The 21477-nt window shown below is 43.5% G+C and overlaps 1 protein-coding gene across 1 annotated transcript in view; it reads right to left on the bottom strand.

The window, feature by feature from the left end:
- Window positions 1–21477, bottom strand: part of LOC311245364 (neuron navigator 2-like) — a gene marked incomplete at its 5' end in the record, with an annotated part of 206362 nt that overhangs the window by 16015 nt on the left and 168870 nt on the right. Inside the window, 2 exons of the mRNA XM_084335207.1 lie at window positions 14352–14552; window positions 14873–14991. Of these exons, the coding sequence (XP_084191333.1) occupies window positions 14352–14552; window positions 14873–14991 (320 nt within the window). The remainder of the gene's footprint in view (window positions 1–14351; window positions 14553–14872; window positions 14992–21477) is intronic.

Genomic DNA, 21477 nt, shown 5'->3' with positions numbered 1-21477 from the left:
CGTTGTCCGAGATCAGCCCCACCACCACTGTGTCGTCTGCAAATGGAGTTGGAGCTGAACTTGGCCACACAGTCGTGTGTGTATAGTGAGTACAGCAGGGGGCTCAGAACACAGCCCTGGGGGGACCCGATGCTCAGGGTGATGGTGTTGGAGGTCTGACCCCCCACCCTGACCGCCTGGGGTCTTTCACTCAGAAAGTCCAGTACCCAGGCGCTCAGAGCGGAGCTCAGACCCAGCTCGATCAGCTTGTCCACCAGTCTGGTGGGGACTATGGTGTTGAACGCTGAGCTGTAGTCAATGAACAACAGTCTCACATAGCCCCCCTTCTGACGGTCCAGGTGAGAGAGGGTGCTGTGCAGTACTTGGGAGACCGCATCGTCAGTGGACCTGTTTGGCCTGTATGCAAATTGCATAGGGTCCATATCGCTGGGGAGGGAGGCACAAATGTGATCCTTGACCAGCCTCTCGAAACATTTCATGGCCACAGAGGTGAGTGCCACCGGCCTGTAGTCATTGAGACCTGCTGGGGAGGGTTTCTTTGGTACCGGGATAATGGTAGACATCTTGAAGCAGGCAGGGACCACTGACTCCTTCAGGGATCGATTAAATATGGTGGTGAACACAGGGGCTAGCTGGTTAGCACAGGACTTGAGTATGCGTCCTGTTATTCCATCTGGGCCAGCCGCCTTCCTGGTGTTCACCTGCATAAATGCTCTTCTCACACTGTGTACCGTCAATGAGAGAGCGTCCCCGCCCCACCGCGGATGTCCCCCCCCTCCACAACAGCCGGCGCACCAGTGACGTCACTAGCCGTTGAGCTAGCAGTGCCACTGTTTGCACCAAACCGCGCGTAGAAGGTGTTGAGCTGGTCCGCAAGGGAGGCGTCGTCGCTCCCCATTGAGGGGGCGCTGACTTTGTAGTCAGTTATAGTCCTCAGTCCCTGCCATAAGCCTCTTGTGTCATTCTGTGCCATTTGTGCCTCCATCTTGTCGGCATACGTCCTCTTAGCAAGTTTAACAGCCTTAACAGCTCCTAAGGAGCTGATACTGGTGTTACAAAGACAGCCGCTCAACCCCCACTCGTGACTAAAGACTGTATGTAAATGTACCCCACTAGAAACAAAGGAACTGAAAAGTCACACTCAGCGCCTAACAGATTACAGACAGAGGGAAACAGAGGTCTGGGCACCGGCCTAACTTGCTTTTGCTACAGGTACATGGAAACTAATTCATAAACAAGATCATATTAATTAAACCATATTAGATAAAAGGTATTTGAATGCCATTTAGAAATGTCAAACTAATTATGAAGATAATATCATTTCACCCCTGGTGTAAACCATATATATAGAAAATAGGGCTTAATCACCAAAGCTTAGTCTGGTAAAATACATATCAAGTTATCTATTAATCAACTGTTTAGTATCAAAATGTAAGCAAAAGAGTAAAACTGTGATAATACTGGAAGAGTGTAATTCATAATACACTAGAGATATTTGGGTAAAATGTTTAAATAGGAGATGCCTCTGTGGAAGAACGCCACAGCTCAAAAGGAGGGGGGCCACCTGAAGACCCCCGCTGTTGATATACTGGAAGAAGACACCGACGAGGAAATCAGGGGGAGGGGCGGACCGCCCTCCCAGAAGACAAATCTAATTGGACCAAACGTATTATTAGAATGTGCTAGGATTGGTAGATATCAGAGTATAAATAAGAATGTATTGATGAGAGAGACAGACCAGACAGATATTCCCACCCCAGGGGGATTTCTGGCCTCCACCAGTTCCACAGACTGCACTCTTGCCACGACGTAAACTGTATGGAATAATCACTGTTTGTGGTGATATAGAATAAGATGCCTATCTTAGACCAGGTTTAACTAGGTGGTGGCAAAAGGAGTAGTCTATTCCATTGATAAACATGACTACTTTTATGTGCAAACTTGTTTTGATGTGAGAGCCACCATGAATGGGTTATAATTATGTAAACCTCATCAATCCTTTTGTACAATCATGTCTTATGAAAAATGATGAATAATCCCTGTATGTAACTGATGCATTTTCACCTTTGGGCCTTTCGGCAATAAATACATGAGTTTGAATTAGAACTTTGTGGTCTTGACTGCACGTTTATTCCTTGCTGGCTATATTATTTGAAGTCAGATGAGGAGACCATTCTATCACTTAAGATCTTTCCTCCTTCCAGATAACAAACCTCATTGTACTGTAAATAACCTTAGGTATGTGCTTAGAATATACCACATTAGTTACTTTATTAATTCGTATCTTTGTGAGGTTACTGTTATAATTTACATTACATTGAAAATATACAAAGCTATATATTTATTTTTTATACAGAAGAGGTATTATTTAGAACATGAATTCATAAAGTGGGATAGTGTGATCCTTCCACACGCTACGCCCTCTCAGTGAGAATCCGCGCTGCCAGGTGAAAAGAAGCGGTTGATTGGCTGGACGTGTGTCGGAGGAGGCACGTGGTAGCCTCCACTCTCCCAGACCGACTGTGGGGGGTAAGTGCGCAGCGACCAGGAAGGGGATTGGGAATTGGCATAACGACTAACATTGGGGATGGGAGAAAATCGGAGGAAAAAGGAGGGGGGAAAATATAAAAGAAAAAAGAAAAAAAAACATGAATTCATATTTAGTAAGGCTTGAAAGAAAAGAGCTATTTTGTTATTTATAGGTAGATTTTTAAGTTATTTTCTTGAGATTTGTCAGATGACTAGGCATAATAAAGCATGTTGAGTAACTTTGGTTATAGAGATATTATTTTGTTATATAAATTATAATTTTATATCCATACAGTTACAGAGGAGGCATACTTTAAATATATTAAAATTATAAGGCATCTTTGAGTCAACTTTTAGTATCTTGAGGCTGTGGGCACTGGGCAGTGTCCTCTTTTTTGGAAATCACAATATGGTCACCCTAGATTATACAGTCCTTTTAGTCCAGAGAGGTACTACTACGTAACCTCTGACCTATAGTGGAAGAGTTAGACTTTTCAGAAGTTGCATCTGTTCTGACTTTATTTATTCCTGTCCTAGATTGCAGATGTGAAGAAACCCAAGACACTACAGCCAAAGCCTCCATCCGCAGGTGATTTCTTTGGCGCCTTGTACAAACAGAACTCTCCTGAGCAACTAAGCAGAGAGGAGGCCGTCGCCGCCTGGATCGGCCGCACAGCACTCCCTGCACGTACAGTGGAAGATGAGGATTTCATAATGATGTTGCGAACATTTGATAAAAGGTTCAGAGTGCCAAAAAAGACTAAAGTTTCCAACCTGGTGGACAAAGTGTATCTGGAACAACAAGAGAAATGCAGGCACAGGTTGTCCATGGCACGCAAAATAACCTTAGGTTTAGACATATGGTCCAAAAAGGGTCTCACGGCATCCTTCATTGCAATCAGTGCTTGTTATTTCAACCCAGAAGATAATAAGCCTGAACATATACTCCTGGGGTCTGGTTAGGGGTTAGAGTTAGAGAGGTGGACGGTCTAGGTCTGGTTAGGGGTTAGAGTCAGAGGTGGTCTAGGTCTGGTTAGGGGTTAGAGTCGGAGGTGGTCTAGGTGTTATGGGATCTGTTGGTGGTGGGACCCAAGTAGTGCAGTCAGAGGAGGAAGGAGTCGGGAGACGAGAGTTCAAAAAAAAATAATAAACATGACATGCGAGAGAACACGGAAAACTAACAGAGGCTCGGCCAAGCCGGCGCGGGACAAGGAACAAAAAATAAAAGGCTACACTAGACCTGACCAAACACGGACTTAGACAATGAAAATCAAAGAGGACCAAAACAGTACACTATAATACACTTACTGAGACGAGGTACAAGATGTAACAAAACAAGGGGGCAGAGCGTAGGCTCACAGGAACCAGGGATGCACAGATATGAAAATTTGCGGCCGATACCGATTGTTCAACTAACACAATCGGCCGATACCGATATTTGTGAAAAAAATAAATAAATAAAAAAAGTAAATATATATTTTTTTAATTTTCTTTAATTATTTTTTTATGAAACTACTGTATATTTGTATGTCTCTAAATGTTTTGATGAATTGAAAATGGAGGACCCTTATGTAAAAAGCCAAAAGTCTTTTTCTGGTCTTCATCCTCCAGTCTTAGCACTGTTGTTGTATTGAGCTGTATTGTATTGTACCAATTCTGCAATCTGTTAATAAAGTCAATCAATCAGACAAATGTATAGAAAAGCTTTTATTATAACCATATAATTTTTTTATTATTGTTTATGAAAATGTGTTAGCCGTATGCTTGACTATTATTTTAGGCATGGCAACAAATAAAATAATAATAATAAAATGAATAAATAAAATATTAAATAAATAAATAGGCTACACGTCTCTCTTTTTGTGTTACAAATTGTGCTCACCGATATCAACATAGGCCTCTTTACTTACTTAAAAAAGGAAACATCAAGAAATATGTTTATGGTATTCCATCATGCCATGTGTGTTTTTTATATATTTTATAATGCTCATGATTATTGCTGAAGTCTGAGTCATACAATACCCACTGGCTTTCATCTTCAACAGACTAACTTGACTAAAAAGACAAAAAAGTTTATGAGTTTTAAGAGTTTAAGAGACAGCACTCACTGTATCTCTCTCAAACAAAGCTCCATGTTCTCCAGTAATATCTCCATAATCTGAGTACGGTAGTGTCAGGTACAACAGAAACATTTTGATTGACAGTCGATTCTGCCAATTACGTCACACCGCTAGCACCCACCTCCTGCTGTTCTTACCACCAATCGGCAAGCGCTTATTAGTTTTTTACTTCCGGGAAGTCCGCCATTGATTTTGACGAGAGCTCAACAACAAAGCTAATACAGTTAGCTCCCCGTGGCCCACGAGTAGATTACCAGCGCTCCGCAGGAGTACTAAACGAGGCATAATGATTTTACTGCAACGAATGTTATAATAAAAGCTTTTCTATACATTTGTCTGATTGAAAACTTTATTAACAGATTGCAGAATGTGTACAATTCAGTACGGGCTCTCTGAGCAAAGGAAGGAACTGAGATATGAATGAGTAATGCTTGCTATGGTCGGGTAAATAATATGCTGATGCTATTGAACGTGTAACTATATAACGTTAATGCCACAAAACGAATGCCTTTGTTAATCAAGTAACTTTGATGCAGTAGCGTGTGTGTGTGTGGGGGGGCGGCGTTGTGCAGGTCGCTTGACTGAAACTTTTTTCAAAGTTTGAACGTGTGGGCCAGATTGACGCGACACAAATTGATGGATATTTATCGGCCACTGCCATCGGCACATCTGAGCTTATCGGCCGATAGGCAGATGGCAGTCAACAAGGCACTTATCGGCCAATACCGATACCCGACCGATATATCGGTGCACCCCTAACAGGAACAAAACAAAATATGAGACGAGCGGGGCTGGGTAACAAAACAGAGGCTAAGACAAGAGTTGCGTTTGCCGAGGTACAGATATGAGAATTGCTGCGAGCTGCGAGGTGCCGTAGCACTACGAGAACTGCTCCACGAGCTGAGTTGAGAATACAAAAAAAGTACGAAACCGTAACAGGAAACTATGAACGAGCACTGAACACAGGAGGGGCGAGATCCTAAATACTAAAACACATGATTACTAAACAGGAAACAGCTGGGAGAATAGGGATACAGAATACGGACACAAGAATACAAGGGAACTAGACTAGACACTAATACAATAGACAGAATGAATACCACAAGACAAGGACACTAGACTAACAGGCAGGAATACTAAAGACACATAATCATAGGCAGTAACAAGGCAGAGATCAAACAAGACAAATACATAACGATAGAATAACGGATAGTCTCTGACAGAAGTAGTACCGCCAAAAGGCCAAACGGATGGTGCCAGAGGGTAATGTTCAGAATTGTTCAAAGAGTGTCCAAGACTGTTCAAAGGCGAACCACAACACTAGGTCTGGTTAATAGGGGCCATAACCAGACCTAGACCATCTCTAACTCAAACCCCCTAACCAAACCTAGACCACCTCTAAATCTAACCCCTAACCAGACCTCTTCAATCACCATGTGGCACTTTACACCAACCTCAAAATGTGATTCATCATTTTATATGTTTTTATTAGAGGTGGGCATAGATCTTTTTTTTTAATCTAGATTAATCTATCTGCAATCCTGGATTTAATCTAGATTAATCTAGATTAAAATGGCTAAAAATCTTTTTTTTTTAAATCTGCCGAAGGCATTCAAAATATGTGTGTTCTACCCAAAATAATGACCAGAAGTAAGTCCTTACTTTTTCTTTCCTCCTTATATTTCTCAGGCCAGGTGGCCCATTACACCATGAGCCCATCTCCCGTTTCCAAAATGCATTACAGACTGTTTGAAAAAGCTGTTTTGCTATGATAATTGGTAATGAAATATCAAAATAATGTTCAATAAGATGTACTTGTGTTTAATAAGTTGTTTTATTCAGAAGTTAACACAAATAAATAATATTACCAGTACAGTACAGTATCTAGCACACTCTCAGGAGCAAAACAGAAAGAAGCATTTCAAACTTGAACTATGTGACATGGCTTGACTCAATCAGTCCAATCTCTATTTCTCCTTCTTCCACCAGTCACTCAGGCAGACCAGCTTGTTTTATGTAGCGGTGTCTACTTATAGTGCCTATAATATTTTTGCCGTTGGGTGCCAGACAGGGCCAAACCCTGCCAATGCAAATCAACTGCTCCAGTGGAGTGCTCAGTGGCCAATGGTGTCAACTGTGGAAACATCAAGAAATATGTTTATGGTATTCCATCATGCCATGTGTGTTTTTTATATATTTTATAATGCTCATGATTATTGCTGAAGTCTGAGTCATACAATACCCACTGGCTTTCATCTTCAACAGACTAACTTGACTAAAAAGACAAAAAAGTTTATGAGTTTTAAGAGTTTAAGAGACAGCACTCACTGTATCTCTCTCAAACAAAGCTCCATGTTCTCCAGTAATATCTCCATAATCTGAGTACGGTAGTGTCAGGTACAACAGAAACATTTTGATTGACAGTCGATTCTGCCAATTACGTCACACCGCTAGCACCCACCTCCTGCTGTTCTTACCACCAATCGGCAAGCGCTTATTAGTTTTTTACTTCCGGGAAGTCCGCCATTGATTTTGACGAGAGCTCAACAACAAAGCTAATACAGTTAGCTCCCCGTGGCCCACGAGTAGATTACCAGCGCTCCGCAGGAGTACTAAACGAGGCATAATGATTTTACTGCAACGAATGTTATAATAAAAGCTTTTCTATACATTTGTCTGATTGAAAACTTTATTAACAGATTGCAGAATGTGTACAATTCAGTACGGGCTCTCTGAGCAAAGGAAGGAACTGAGATATGAATGAGTAATGCTTGCTATGGTCGGGTAAATAATATGCTGATGCTATTGAACGTGTAACTATATAACGTTAATGCCACAAAACGAATGCCTTTGTTAATCAAGTAACTTTGATGCAGTAGCGTGTGTGTGTGTGGGGGGGCGGCGTTGTGCAGGTCGCTTGACTGAAACTTTTTTCAAAGTTTGAACGTGTGGGCCAGATTGACGCGACACAAATTGATGGATATTTATCGGCCACTGCCATCGGCACATCTGAGCTTATCGGCCGATAGGCAGATGGCAGTCAACAAGGCACTTATCGGCCAATACCGATACCCGACCGATATATCGGTGCACCCCTAACAGGAACAAAACAAAATATGAGACGAGCGGGGCTGGGTAACAAAACAGAGGCTAAGACAAGAGTTGCGTTTGCCGAGGTACAGATATGAGAATTGCTGCGAGCTGCGAGGTGCCGTAGCACTACGAGAACTGCTCCACGAGCTGAGTTGAGAATACAAAAAAAGTACGAAACCGTAACAGGAAACTATGAACGAGCACTGAACACAGGAGGGGCGAGATCCTAAATACTAAAACACATGATTACTAAACAGGAAACAGCTGGGAGAATAGGGATACAGAATACGGACACAAGAATACAAGGGAACTAGACTAGACACTAATACAATAGACAGAATGAATACCACAAGACAAGGACACTAGACTAACAGGCAGGAATACTAAAGACACATAATCATAGGCAGTAACAAGGCAGAGATCAAACAAGACAAATACATAACGATAGAATAACGGATAGTCTCTGACAGAAGTAGTACCGCCAAAAGGCCAAACGGATGGTGCCAGAGGGTAATGTTCAGAATTGTTCAAAGAGTGTCCAAGACTGTTCAAAGGCGAACCACAACACTAGGTCTGGTTAATAGGGGCCATAACCAGACCTAGACCATCTCTAACTCAAACCCCTAACCAAACCTAGACCACCTCTAAATCTAACCCCTAACCAGACCTCTTCAATCACCATGTGGCACTTTACACCAACCTCAAAATGTGATTCATCATTTTATATGTTTTTATTAGAGGTGGGCATAGATCTTTTTTTTTAATCTAGATTAATCTATCTGCAATCCTGGATTTAATCTAGATTAATCTAGATTAAAATGGCTAAAAATCTTTTTTTTTTAAATCTGCCGAAGGCATTCAAAATATGTGTGTTCTACCCAAAATAATGACCAGAAGTAAGTCCTTACTTTTTCTTTCCTCCTTATATTTCTCAGGCCAGGTGGCCCATTACACCATGAGCCCATCTCCCGTTTCCAAAATGCATTACAGACTGTTTGAAAAAGCTGTTTTGCTATGATAATTGGTAATGAAATATCAAAATAATGTTCAATAAGATGTACTTGTGTTTAATAAGTTGTTTTATTCAGAAGTTAACACAAATAAATAATATTACCAGTACAGTACAGTATCTAGCACACTCTCAGGAGCAAAACAGAAAGAAGCATTTCAAACTTGAACTATGTGACATGGCTTGACTCAATCAGTCCAATCTCTATTTCTCCTTCTTCCACCAGTCACTCAGGCAGACCAGCTTGTTTTATGTAGCGGTGTCTACTTATAGTGCCTATAATATTTTTGCCGTTGGGTGCCAGACAGGGCCAAACCCTGCCAATGCAAATCAACTGCTCCAGTGGAGTTGCTCAGTGGCCAATGGTGTCAACTGTGGTTGTACTGGGCAGCTCCCAGGTGTGAATGGAACTGTGTGAATGTGAAGCAGGGCGTTCCTGAAAAAGAGCATCTGTGCTCAGCGAACCTACCCTGGGTAAATAAAGGTAATTTTTTTTTTTTTTTTTTTTTTTTTTTAGATTAACTGCGTCAATTATATTATCGCGCAATACTAGTATCGCGTTAACGCAGCACGTTAAAGCCGTTAACGGCCCAGCTTTTTATGCAAGCAGATTGCAATCAGATTTCTACTGTGTGTACTATACACACTACTATTACTATCTACTCAACTACTGTACTGTGTGTTTGTTTACAACACAGTATCCTGTTAGTTAGTGTTGTTACACTTGAAGGATGTCGAGGTTTTTTCAATGTATATAATTGGGGGAGATGACAGCATCTAAAGGTGCCAGGTCAGAGAGGTAGATGTGGTGGTGGAGGCGGTCAGAGAGAGTCAGTGTGTTTAGCAGCCGTCAGTGTGGTAGCAGCGAGCAGGGTGTGTGCATGCCGAGGTCATTTCAGCACATAACAACTGATAAGGACTGCGAGCAGGCAGAATGGAGAGAGAGAGAGTTTGACACCACTAGAAACAGACGTTTGATGTGTGCGAAGGGTGAACAGCAGTTGCCATGACAGCGCGTCACATGGCAACAAGAAGAGGGGCGGGGCAGTCCCGGCGGCATGGGCGGGCATTAGGGGGCCGGGCCCGCCCACTGAGTCAGCTGTGCCCACCCTGGTAAAAAGAAATATAAATAAATAAAAAAAATTGTCAATCAAAGGGAACTATCCAAATCCTTAGTCGGGGACAGCCCTAGTGGGCACTGATGTCAACAACAACACTACTGAAGCTAGCACGGCACTCTGTGATAATTCGTTTTCTACCCTCAAGAACGTCTTTACAGAACATCGCCTTAGTATGCTTCATCGACTCAACTAAGGCCAATTTAATTCAAACGCCGCTTGCCGCTCTCCTTATGATGGTGAGTAGCCTGTGGAGGAATTTTGTTTGCTTTTTTATGCACCTTATTTGTCAGTTCAGTTCAGTTTGTCAGTGAATTCAGAAGTGTTGAATAAATGGAGACTTTTCAAAGATATAGAATAGAATAGAAATGTATTATCCTGAGGGAAATTTGACAATGCAAATCACTCAACATTAAACATTTAGACAGAACAAGTCACAAATAAGAATAACAAAACAAATGGCCTAAGAATAGAATAAAATGAAAAAAGATACAGTAAATAAATACAGTAAAAATATACTGAAGTCTACAGTAGGTGTAATATTGCACAGTGCTGTTTAAAAAGTAAAGTCCATGAAGATGGTAACTGTCACTCTGTGCTCAGTGATGCAGTGAGGCACAGTGATGCATTGTAAAGTCTGATGGCTGTCGGAATGAAGGACTTCCTGTGCCGTTCAGTGCTGCATTTAGGTAGTGTGAGCCTATAACATGCTCCTCCTGTCAGCCAAGTCTGTGTATAGTGGGTGGGAGGGGTTTTCCCTGATGGCCTGGAGCTTAGCAAGGCTCCTCCTCTCCGCCACCCTCGCTAGAGTCCAGCTCCGCCCCAACCACGCTACTGGCCTTCTTGACCATCTTATCCAGCCTGTTTGTGTCCCCTGCTCTCAGTCCGCTGCCCCAGCAGGTCTGTTATATATATCCGTTCAGTCTGTTTTTGTATAAGTGAAAGTTCTTAAGATAGAGAGAAATTTGATTTTTCAATTGCCTCTCTGCTGTTTAGTTCAGCACCGTGGGCAGCGCCAAGCAAGCCACAGCGCCGCTGTCCCAGCTGAAACGTATAAAAGGGAACCTGTGTTGAAAAACCATTGTGCCCCCCCGAGAACATTTTATGCCCCCCCACTAATTTGTTTCTGCAGCCTGGTCTGGGGCGGGCCTGTCATTGATATGCCGAGATGATAATGATGATGATGAATATTATAAATGTGAGTTTCCTTCCGGGTGTAAGTTAGATCTAGACACGAAGCTGACGCGAGCGGACGTGGATCAGAGACTTTCATCCCTCTCTCACCCTCGCCGGTGGGGGAGGGGAGATGACACATCATCATTAGCTTCGGCTAACGGGAGAAGGGTTTTGGCTAACAACGAGGCCTCAGCCACCATTGGACTAAACAGCATAAGAGACGATAGAGTAATGAATTTAGTGTTCCATCAAAGACTTTTCAAGGACAATACGAAATGGGTAACATCTGAGGCTTTTGTTTATGTAATAAACAACGATTCCAAGAAAGGTACTACGCTGTCCAGTGTCGAATTCTTAGGTTTACGGATTGCATTAAAGGGGGATGACAAAGATTGTACAGCCAGTATGAGACGTCGGAGAAATAAACACAACGAAGAAACTACATGAGCCAACGATGAAGAGAGGTGATGTGGCTGATTGATCCAAATCTAACACACTGTTACTGCTGTTACTGTTATTTAATATTTATCAAATAAACCGCTGCCAGCTGAGCAAGGCAAGAAGAGATAATGTGTCTTATTAAGTTATTTCTCCATTCACAGATCGACTGCGCACCCTTCCTGTTTATCACTTGTGCCGCCGACTCAGATTCCCCTAGGTTAAAAAATAAATACGCAATTTAAATCAGAATATGTTCCATGTTGACTATTTCTGACTTCTGACAAGTTTTTTTCCATTAACTAAGTAAAAATAGACAAAAATGTCATCCGTTTTCGTCGACTAAATCTAGACTAAAACAAAAAAGACAAAATTGAGACAAAAACTGACTAAGACTAAAATGCTCAGACATTTAGTTGACTAAAACTGACTAAACGAAAAATAAATGAAAATGACTAAATATGATGAAAACAAAAAAGGAGCACTTGACACATGACTAAGAACTAAAATGAAAATAGCTGCCAAAATGAACACTGCCTGGGAGTCCACATCACAGAGGACCTGACATGGTCTACACACATAGATTATGTGGTGAAAAAGGCGAAACAGCGCCTCTATCACCCGAGACAGCTAAGAAAGTTCAGAGTATCGGGGAAGATACTCCACTCCTTCTATTCCGGGGCTGTAGAGAGCATTCTGACTGGAAACATCACTGCCTGGTTTGGAAACAGCACGGCACAGGACAGGAAGGCACTCCAGAGAGTGGTGCACTCAGCAGAGCGTACTACGGGTATTGCACTACCACCCCTGCAGGACTTATATAACAGGAGGTGCAAATCCAGAGCCTGCAGAATTATGATAGACCCCCGCCACCCCAACAACAGCCTGTTCAAGCTGCTGCAGTCAGGCAAGCGCCTACGGTCACACGCTGCAAGAACAGACAGACTCCGGCTCATCTTCTTCCCCCAGGCCATCAAAACACTGAACACTGAACTCTCCACTCACAAGTACACATGAGCGCACACACACACACACACACACACACACACACACACACACACACACACACACACACACACACACACACACACACACACACACACACACACACACACACACACACACACACACACACACACACACACACACACACACACACACACACACACACACACAGGGGCGGACCTTCCTACAGGCGATATAGGCGGTCGCCTAGAGCGCCACCCAGAGGGGGGCGCCAAAAAAAAAAAAAAAAAAAAAAAAAAGGGGGTTTTTATTTTTTTTGTGTGCAGTTTTGGCGCCCCCCTCTATATCTGCAACCATTATTTTTACATTCAAAAAATTCTAACATAAGGGAAAATGAGCCAAAAATCTAAAACGGTCGGTCGGTCTGAGCCTCAGCTTTAGATGTTCACAGTCAGAACATGCTAGAGCGCTGTGCATTGATGGGTATCGGTCAAGTGTTTATAGAATTGAACGTTGAGGAAAGAAAGACTAACGTTAGAGAACTATGAAGAAAAAAGCCATAAAAAAAAAAAAAAAAAGAGAATTACAAAGAAAAGCAGTGGTGAATCTCGCCTAGGGCGCCAAATGGGCTAGGTCCGCCCCTGCACACACACACACACACACACACACACACACGCGGCAACCGCTAAAACAATCACTTAAATAAATGTCACTTTAAAGGAAGGAGGTACTAATAGTATAGTTTAGATACATTAAGAGTTAAAATTGTAAATTGTATATTGTATAGTAGTGTATATAGGAACCAGTTTCTCAGGAACTTAGCATGTATTTTTTTTTACCATGCATATCTTGTGTCTTAAATATTTTATTTTTTCTATGTTTATTTTTTCTATGCCTATTTTTATTATTGTATTTTGCACAATCAATGCGGGCATGACCACCCGCATTTCACTGTATGCCCTGGTATGTATGTGAGGTTGTGGAAAAAAAGTCAGCACACCGTCTGCCGTGTTCCCAAGTTTAATTTACTTGAACACAACGTTTCGGCCTGTGACCTTTTTCAAGTGTCACCAACATGTGAAAAGGGGTGGGGTATATATACATACATATTAGGGGTCAAGGTTGAACCAGGTCAAGGTTCAAATCAATTAGCATATAGGCTACAAATTTACATGTATGTGACTAATAAACCTCTTGATTCTTGATTCTATCTCATAATCACAGAATGACAGAATGCTAGAATGGGCCCTCTCTCTCAACAACAGTATTTTAAACAGAATGTAAACACCTCCCTTAACTCTACTGATTGGTCTACTTATTCAAAATAGGAGTTACTTCCCTGGATCTTTGTCCACTCATGACTTGAGTCCAACCTCCTCTCATTTACATCTTATTTACATTTTAACCAGTTAACCTGTTGAGTTGCTTCTCTTCCCCTGGACCCACAAAGCTTCCTGTGACCTTTTGAAAAAACAGCTGTTGCTCATTTAGATTATTGTCCTGTCACTGAAAATAACAGATGAACCCTCAGTCTGACTGAAAAACCAGATGGTCAGATTTAATCTCCTCTATCTAAACAATAAACCTGTATATCTGTTGTTTATGATACTGTAGGCTTTCTGCTTCCTTCAGTTGTTGTTGGTATACCTGTACAGTATACACATGCTCTGGGTATTTCCCCAGGCCTCTAGCTATTCTTGACCTTTTATGACCTCTGTCTTCTATCTCAATAGCTCATCTTCACATTCTGTTCAAACAGACACACACACTGTAGAATTAACATTTTTAAAGTAACTTTGGGATAACATTTTTATCACTGTATTAACTTATAATTACTTATAAACAGATTGAAATATACCTCACAGACATATGTGTGTACAATCAGTGCCATACTGTACTTACCAGTTCTTCTGGCTTTGTGTCCGCCTGTGCTGTCGGTATGTCTGGGTAACCATGGAGACCAATGTCCTCAGGGCGTAGATGGTGTAAGTCTCGGTGGGAGGGACTAGAGGACCAGGGCCAGCTGTCAGTCACCCAGACAGTAGGATCCTCCCACTCTGCTCTCCGCCCATTTGCGTTAAAAGGGGAACTACTGCCAATTTCCTGTCCAAAGACAGTCCAAAATACTAGTGAACATGAGCAACTCTCTCGCAAATGCAAAAACTAGAGTGCTAAAACTGAAATTGGCGATGTCATCAGGTATAAAGTCTGAAGCTGCTCCATAGACAATTAATTGAGAAAGATGTTATTTATGTTATTGCTGTTACCGATTGATTGACACAGAGCACCAGGGGATACAGCTACATGTTCAGTTAGAGGGCAGAGAAAACCCACTGTATAATAAAAACTCACACAAGCATTCTGTGAGTCCACAAGTCTTCCATTCATTACAGTAATCCCATTCCATGTAGTGTGTACTGTACCTGTAGGCCTTGTTGTGCAGTGTGGACACAGTAGGGGATGACAGAGTAGTTCCACAGCTCTATGAACCACTGTCTAGACGCTTCTACTGCCATGGGACATGACAGGAAGAGGCAGGGCCCTGAACAGGAAAAAGACACTATTACATATAGTTGATATTGTGTGTGTGTGTGCGTGCGTGTGTGTGTGTGTGTGTGTGTGTGTGTGTGTGTGTGTGTGTGCGTGCGTGCGTGCGTGCGTGCGTGCATGCGTGCGTGCGTGCATGCGTGTGTGTGTGTGTGTGCACCAGTATGTGTGTGTATGTGCACCATATACTGTAGTGGTCACAGACCCCAGTGTGTCTGCAGAGGCCACTCTCATTCATAAAGACTTACAACACACAACACAACAACATCAAGGAGAATCCTCCTCCTGGGCATGAAACACAGAAACGAAACAACACAAGGCTTCAGGGGAGAGTGATCTGGACTGAGGTTCCAGGGGGGAGTGATCTGGACTGAGGCTCCAGGGCAACTGCCTGCAACTCAATCAAAGCAGTATGGCTATGCAGACGACCTGGCCATCCTACTCAGCAAGCCAACTTGGGAAGCAGCCGAAGAGGGCCTCACTGAAGATATGAACATCCTGTCTTCATACCTGAGGAACTGGCGTCTCAAGCTCAGCATGGGAAAGACAATGTCTACAATGTTCCACCTCAACAACAGGGAAGAGATAAATAAGCTATTTACAGGTTTCTTATGGAGGGAGAAGACACCTAGAATCAGCTACAAGAAATTGATGAGACCAAGAAATAGCGGTGGACTTAGTATTCCGGATGTTTACTCATACTATCTCTCTTATAATGCCAGATTCCCCTTGTCATGGGGTTACATATGCAAGACCGAAATAGGCAGTTGGAAATGGATTGAGGAGAATATTTTATCAGAACTTAGTAAGACGGTATCCTTGGTATCATTATGGTTTCACCCCAAACCTAACTTTAAAATGGATAACCCGATAATAAGATTTTCATGTGAGATAATCAAAACCCTACAGAAACGGCTAGCCTTCAAAGGGATCTCTTTACCTTCATGCCCCATATGGTCTAACCCCCTGTTAATGGCTGGGGGCAGCACACTAGTAAATACTTCATGGCAGGGTAAAGGAATACATCAACTAGGACAGATTGTGAAGGATGGAGAGACGATACCTTTTAATGAATTGAAAGATCTGTATAATTTAAGAGATAGTGAATTCATGTTGTACTTTCAGTTGAGATCTGTAGTAAGATCAGTATCCATGAAAAATAGAGATATGGGGATACATAAGGATTTGGATGACAAACTAAGAAGGATCGCTTCAGAAAGGAGGTCAGTATCTAAGATCTATAGGTTACTCTCACTTAGCTCATCAGATGGCCTGGCCTCCATTAAACAGCAGTGGGAGAGGGATTTGAAGGTCTCCTTGACTGCTCCACAATGGGAGACGGTTTTAAAAAATACAACAACATCATCAAAATGTGTAAGATATAAAATGATACAATTAAAGGTAGTTCATCGAGCTTATATTACACCATGTAAAATTAAAAAAATGGATCAAGCCATCTCAGATTTGTGCTGGCATGGATGTGGGGAGGTAGGAACACTCATCCACATGTTGTGGCATTGCCCCACAGTGAAGAGTTTTTGGCACAAGGTCATTTTAAGACTATCCTCTATTCTCAGTGTTAAGATACCCTTATGTCCAAAAGTCTGCCTCTTGGGCATAGGGGTAGTTGGTATACAATCAGCACTTACGCAACGCATCATTACACTAGCACATATGTCAGTTAAGCGTACTATCATGATGAACTGGAAGATCCAAAAGCCAAATTGTTTCTGTATGGACACCTGGATGAGGGATTTCATGGACCTATTGACAATGGAACGAGCAGCCTCAACGCTCACTGAACATGACCATGGAGAGGACGGTCCCTGGATCTATATAAGGACATATTTGGAGAATACTTATGACTGAAAGCAGGAGTGTTTGATCTGCACCCCCCCCCACCCCCCCCCATTTTGTTAGTATGTTTTGTCTGTATTGTACCGTTTGTGAGTTTTGTTTTGTCTGTATTGTACTGTATTGTATTGTTTATTGTTTGTGAGTTTAGTTTTGTCTGTATGGTACTGTATTCATGTTGAGCTGTTTTGTGTTTCAAACTATTAATTAAAAAAAAAAAAAAAAAAAAAAAAAAAAACAACAGGGAAGCGACCCGTGAGATGAGCGTCATGGTGGATAACGTCCGGCTACAGTACCAACATACCCCCACATACCTCGGTGTGAAGCTTGACAGAACACTGTCATTCAAACAACACCTGGAAGGTGCCAGGGGAAAAACAACCGCCTGTGCCGCGCTGATCAACTAGCCGACACCACATGGGGAGCCTCAACAAAGACACTGCGCATCTCCTCACTGGCCCTGGTGTTCTCTGCCGCAGAGTATTGCGCCCCGGTCTGGTGCCGTAGCACCCACGTGAAGAAGCTGGATGTTTGTTGTTCTCAACAGTGTCCTGCGGACAGTCTCTGGTTGCCTACAAGCCACACCGGTAAAACCAACTGCCCGTACTCGCTGGTATTGCCCCGGCTACCATCAGACGAGAAGCAGCCACACTGAACCCTTTCCTGCAAGGCACAGATCAGTGCATCCCACCTCCTTCACAATACCACCACAGAGACACCACGATGTGTGCGCCTAAAGTCACGGCGCCCCTTTTCCATGCAAGCCTACAGGCTACTCCACATGACACCATCTGACACTTCCATGGCCTCCTGGGTCAGGACGAGATGGAGGGACCAGTGGAGGTCAGCAGAACCATCCAGGCTGCACCTCTACATCAATGACCCTCTGGACGTCCCTGGTCAGGACTTGCCCCGGAAGCAGTGGACAACCCTCAACCACCTAAGGACCGGCGTCGGACGCTACGGCACCTCAATGAAGAGGTGGGGCCTCAAGGACAGTGCCTCATGCGAGTGTGGAGCCCCTGCACAGACTGTGGAACATATAATCACCAGTTGCCCCAAACACCGGCCACCGTATGGAGAACGCGGTCTGATAGAACTGGACGATGAAATGTTGGCCTGTGTTGACAGAGTCACTTATGGGGCGACAATAACTTGGTCATGACGACAAGGTCCTCTCACTTCAGCCCTTAATCGTCGTGGTTTATTATCACATTGAGCATTAGTACATGAGACCTTCTCTCTGTGAGAGGTAGATGGGAAGAGACAGAGAGGGAGGGAACATTCCCTTAAATACCCTCTTACCTGGCGCCAGCGTCAATAGCTCCGCCTATAGCGCCCTCTTGTGGAAACAGTTAGACAGTTACATGCAATCGTATACATCACATAACTTTAACAGCCTGGCTTGCCTCAACGGAGCTGCAGGTCTAAAGACACACGCCAGAAGAAGAAGGCTCCAGGGGGGAGTGATCTGGACTGAGGCTTCAGGGGAGACTGGGAGAGTGATCTGGACTGAGGCTCCAGGGGGGAGTGATCTGGACTGAGGCTTCAGGGGAGAGTGATCTGGACTGAGGCTTCAGGGGAGAGAGATCTGGACTGAGGCTTCATGGGAGAGTGATCTGGACTGAGGCTCCAGGGGGGAGTGATCTGGACTGAGGCTCTAGGGGAGAGTGATCTGGACTGAGGCTTCAGGGGAGAGTGATCTGGACTGAGGCTTCATGGGAGAGTGATCTGGACTGAGGCTCCAGGGGAGAGTGATCTAGACTGAGGCTTCATGGGAGAGTGATCTGGACTGAGGCTTCAGGGGAGAGTGATCTGGACTGAGGCTTCATGGGAGAGTGATCTGGACTGAGGCTTCAGGGGAGAGTGATCTGGACTGAGGCTTCAGGGGAGAGTGATCTGAACTGAGGCTTCAGGGGGGACTGGCATTACTGATCATTCAGTCTCAAGCGCAACAAACAACAAAAGTCTACAACCTGGCATTATGGTATCCTGTTGAAGCTAGGCTATAGGTCATATCAACCAAGTACAACCTGGCATTATGGTACCCTGTTAAAGGTCCCATATTGTGAAAAACCATTTCTTTCAGTGCTTGTGCACATACATTTGTGATGGGTCTACTAACACTCAAACTGTGCACCTAGCCTGTATTCAGAAACTGTCCCTTTAAACAAGTAATTTGGACTTCTGTCTTTATTTGATGTCATAAGAAAAAGCTCATTGCAATGCACGTCCTTGTCTTGTGAGTGCAAGAACATACATGTACAAAACGGCAGCTTGTTTCTAAACTTTCTCTTTTTTTACCTAAAGTTGAACCTAAAATATGCTTAGTGTATGTATTAGTGGTACGTTTGATATCATATTGCTAGATATATATATATATTTTTTATGATTTTTTTTATTATCTTTTTTCCCCCTCCTTTTTCAGATTTTTTCTCCCATCCCACTGTTAGTCGTTATGCCAATTCCCAACCCCCTTCCTGGTTGTTGCGCACTCCCCCCTACTGTTGGTCCGGGAGGCCGGAGACTGTCACATGCTTTCCTCCGACGCATGTGCAGCCAGCCGGCAGCCAGCCTGGCAGCGCAGATTCTCACCGGGAGAGTGTAACGTGTGGAAGGTCACACTACCTCCCTCCAGATCCTACCCTCACTGTGCAGGCGTCCCGACCGAACTGTAGGGGTCGCTGTCCACAACGCCCAGGACCCACCCATCAGCTTTCCCACTCCTAACACTGCCAATTGTGTTAGTATGAACGACCAGCCAAGCTGATAGCAACGCCGAGAGCTGGATTCAAACCCAGCGTCTCCAGCGTTGATGGCGAGCGCCTTGCCCACTACACCACCTAGCCGCCCGATATTGCTAGATATTGAGTCATATTTAAAACAGTCTGTGCCAAAAACGGCTTTTTACGTGTTTGGCCGCCGACCATTGAGTGCCATAAGAAGAAGTCGTTTTTGGATCGTTTCATATTTTTACTTTGATCCCCGCTCTACACAGTTGCCCAGAGCGATCGGCATCATTTAGGCACGCCCGACACATTGGAACTGCATTCTGATCGACTATCACCAGGTGGCAGTATCGTCCGTGTCTGAACTGCATGGGGCTCTGGGCTGATAGTCAGCTTCACTTTCATTCTCTCCTCGGTTAGTAGCCCCTCCTTCTCCTGGGACAGAAATGTACAGTCCTCGCCTCGAAATTCCATTGCATAAGCGTATTTGACCATCGAAACGTGTATAGACACATACACTGGTAATCGCGATGCGATCACTTGGAATTATTCTTTTGGAATACCTTCTGGCTTAGGTAAGGTACATTCTATGTCTATTTTACCGAATCTGAAACGTGTTTTTCTAACGATCACAGTTCTGTGTTTCACCGGACGTAAAACATGCTCGGCAAACGCGGTCATAATTTTGAGGTTTTTTTTTATCCACTTTTTCTCCCCATTTTCTATTTTTCTCCCATCCCAATTTCGTATTTCTAATTCTTCCCTCCCCTGTCTTGAACGTTGCTAGAATATGCCTCCCACTGGTCGGCTGTAGTGAGGATAGAAGCCTTGCATCACATGTCCCCTCCGGTACACGAGGAGGCAGCCTGTCCCATCTTTTCACCGCAGCAGCTCAAACTCTCAGTGGCGAGGAGTAACTCGTGGGAGGCTCACACTGCCCCAGATACTTCCTGTTTCCGCCACACCGGCGTCACCCAACCGACCTGTAGGAGTCGCTGTCCACAACGTCCAATCCCCACCCACCGGCTTTCCCACCCCCTAATACTGCCAATTGTGTTAGTATGACGGCCGGCCAAGCCGGTAGCAACGCCGAGAGCTGGGCTCGATACCAGCATCTCCTGCGTTAGTGGTGAGCGCCTTGCCCACTGCGCCACTCAGCCGCCCCCCTTGATGATTTTGTGATGATACATATATACAAGTCATATACCTGTGATTTGGGAGTATTCTGGAATTTCTGGGTTTCAGGGGATCAGCTAGAACGGTTTGGGCTTATTGCACATAATGCGTTTTATCTCGCAATCTATGAAAAAAGACTGTATTATCTTGGAAATGCGCGATGTTTAGCATGTAATAAACTACAAACTACAGCGTGTGGAAACAAACTATTATTCCCATGCTGGACTACAAGTAATGTTTGTCGAAATGGGCCACACCGTGTCTCTACAGCTATAATACAGAACACACACACAGCTTCGCAAACATAGTGCAACAACCACGGAAACGACTAGACAAGCTGGCATTCTAAGGGTAAATTAACCAAACAGCGTGGCACTCAAAGTGTTAATCTGTAATGCCTAGTTTGATCAGAATTTTGTTCAACAGTACAGGCTCATACAGTATTGCTAGATATAATAATGATCAAGGTATTGTGGCAGATATCATCCCCTGTACCATGGCTACGTGAAGGATGGGAGATACTAGGGGTGGGGGAAAAAATCGATACGTAGTAGTATCGCGATACTTTGCGTGGCGATACTGTATCGATACAGGGTCGAATAAGTATCGATATTTAATTATTCATAAAAAAATAAAAAAAATAATTGTATAAGGAAGTTGCATTGTTCATTTCAATACCTGTAATAGTACAGTAGTCCACACACACACACATGTGCATTCAG

The sequence above is a fragment of the Notolepis coatsorum genome, assembly GCF_963971535.1.
Source record: "Notolepis coatsorum genome assembly, chromosome: 18".
NCBI lineage: Eukaryota > Metazoa > Chordata > Actinopteri > Aulopiformes > Paralepididae > Notolepis > Notolepis coatsorum.
This window is presented reverse-complemented; position numbering and strand designations above follow the sequence as displayed.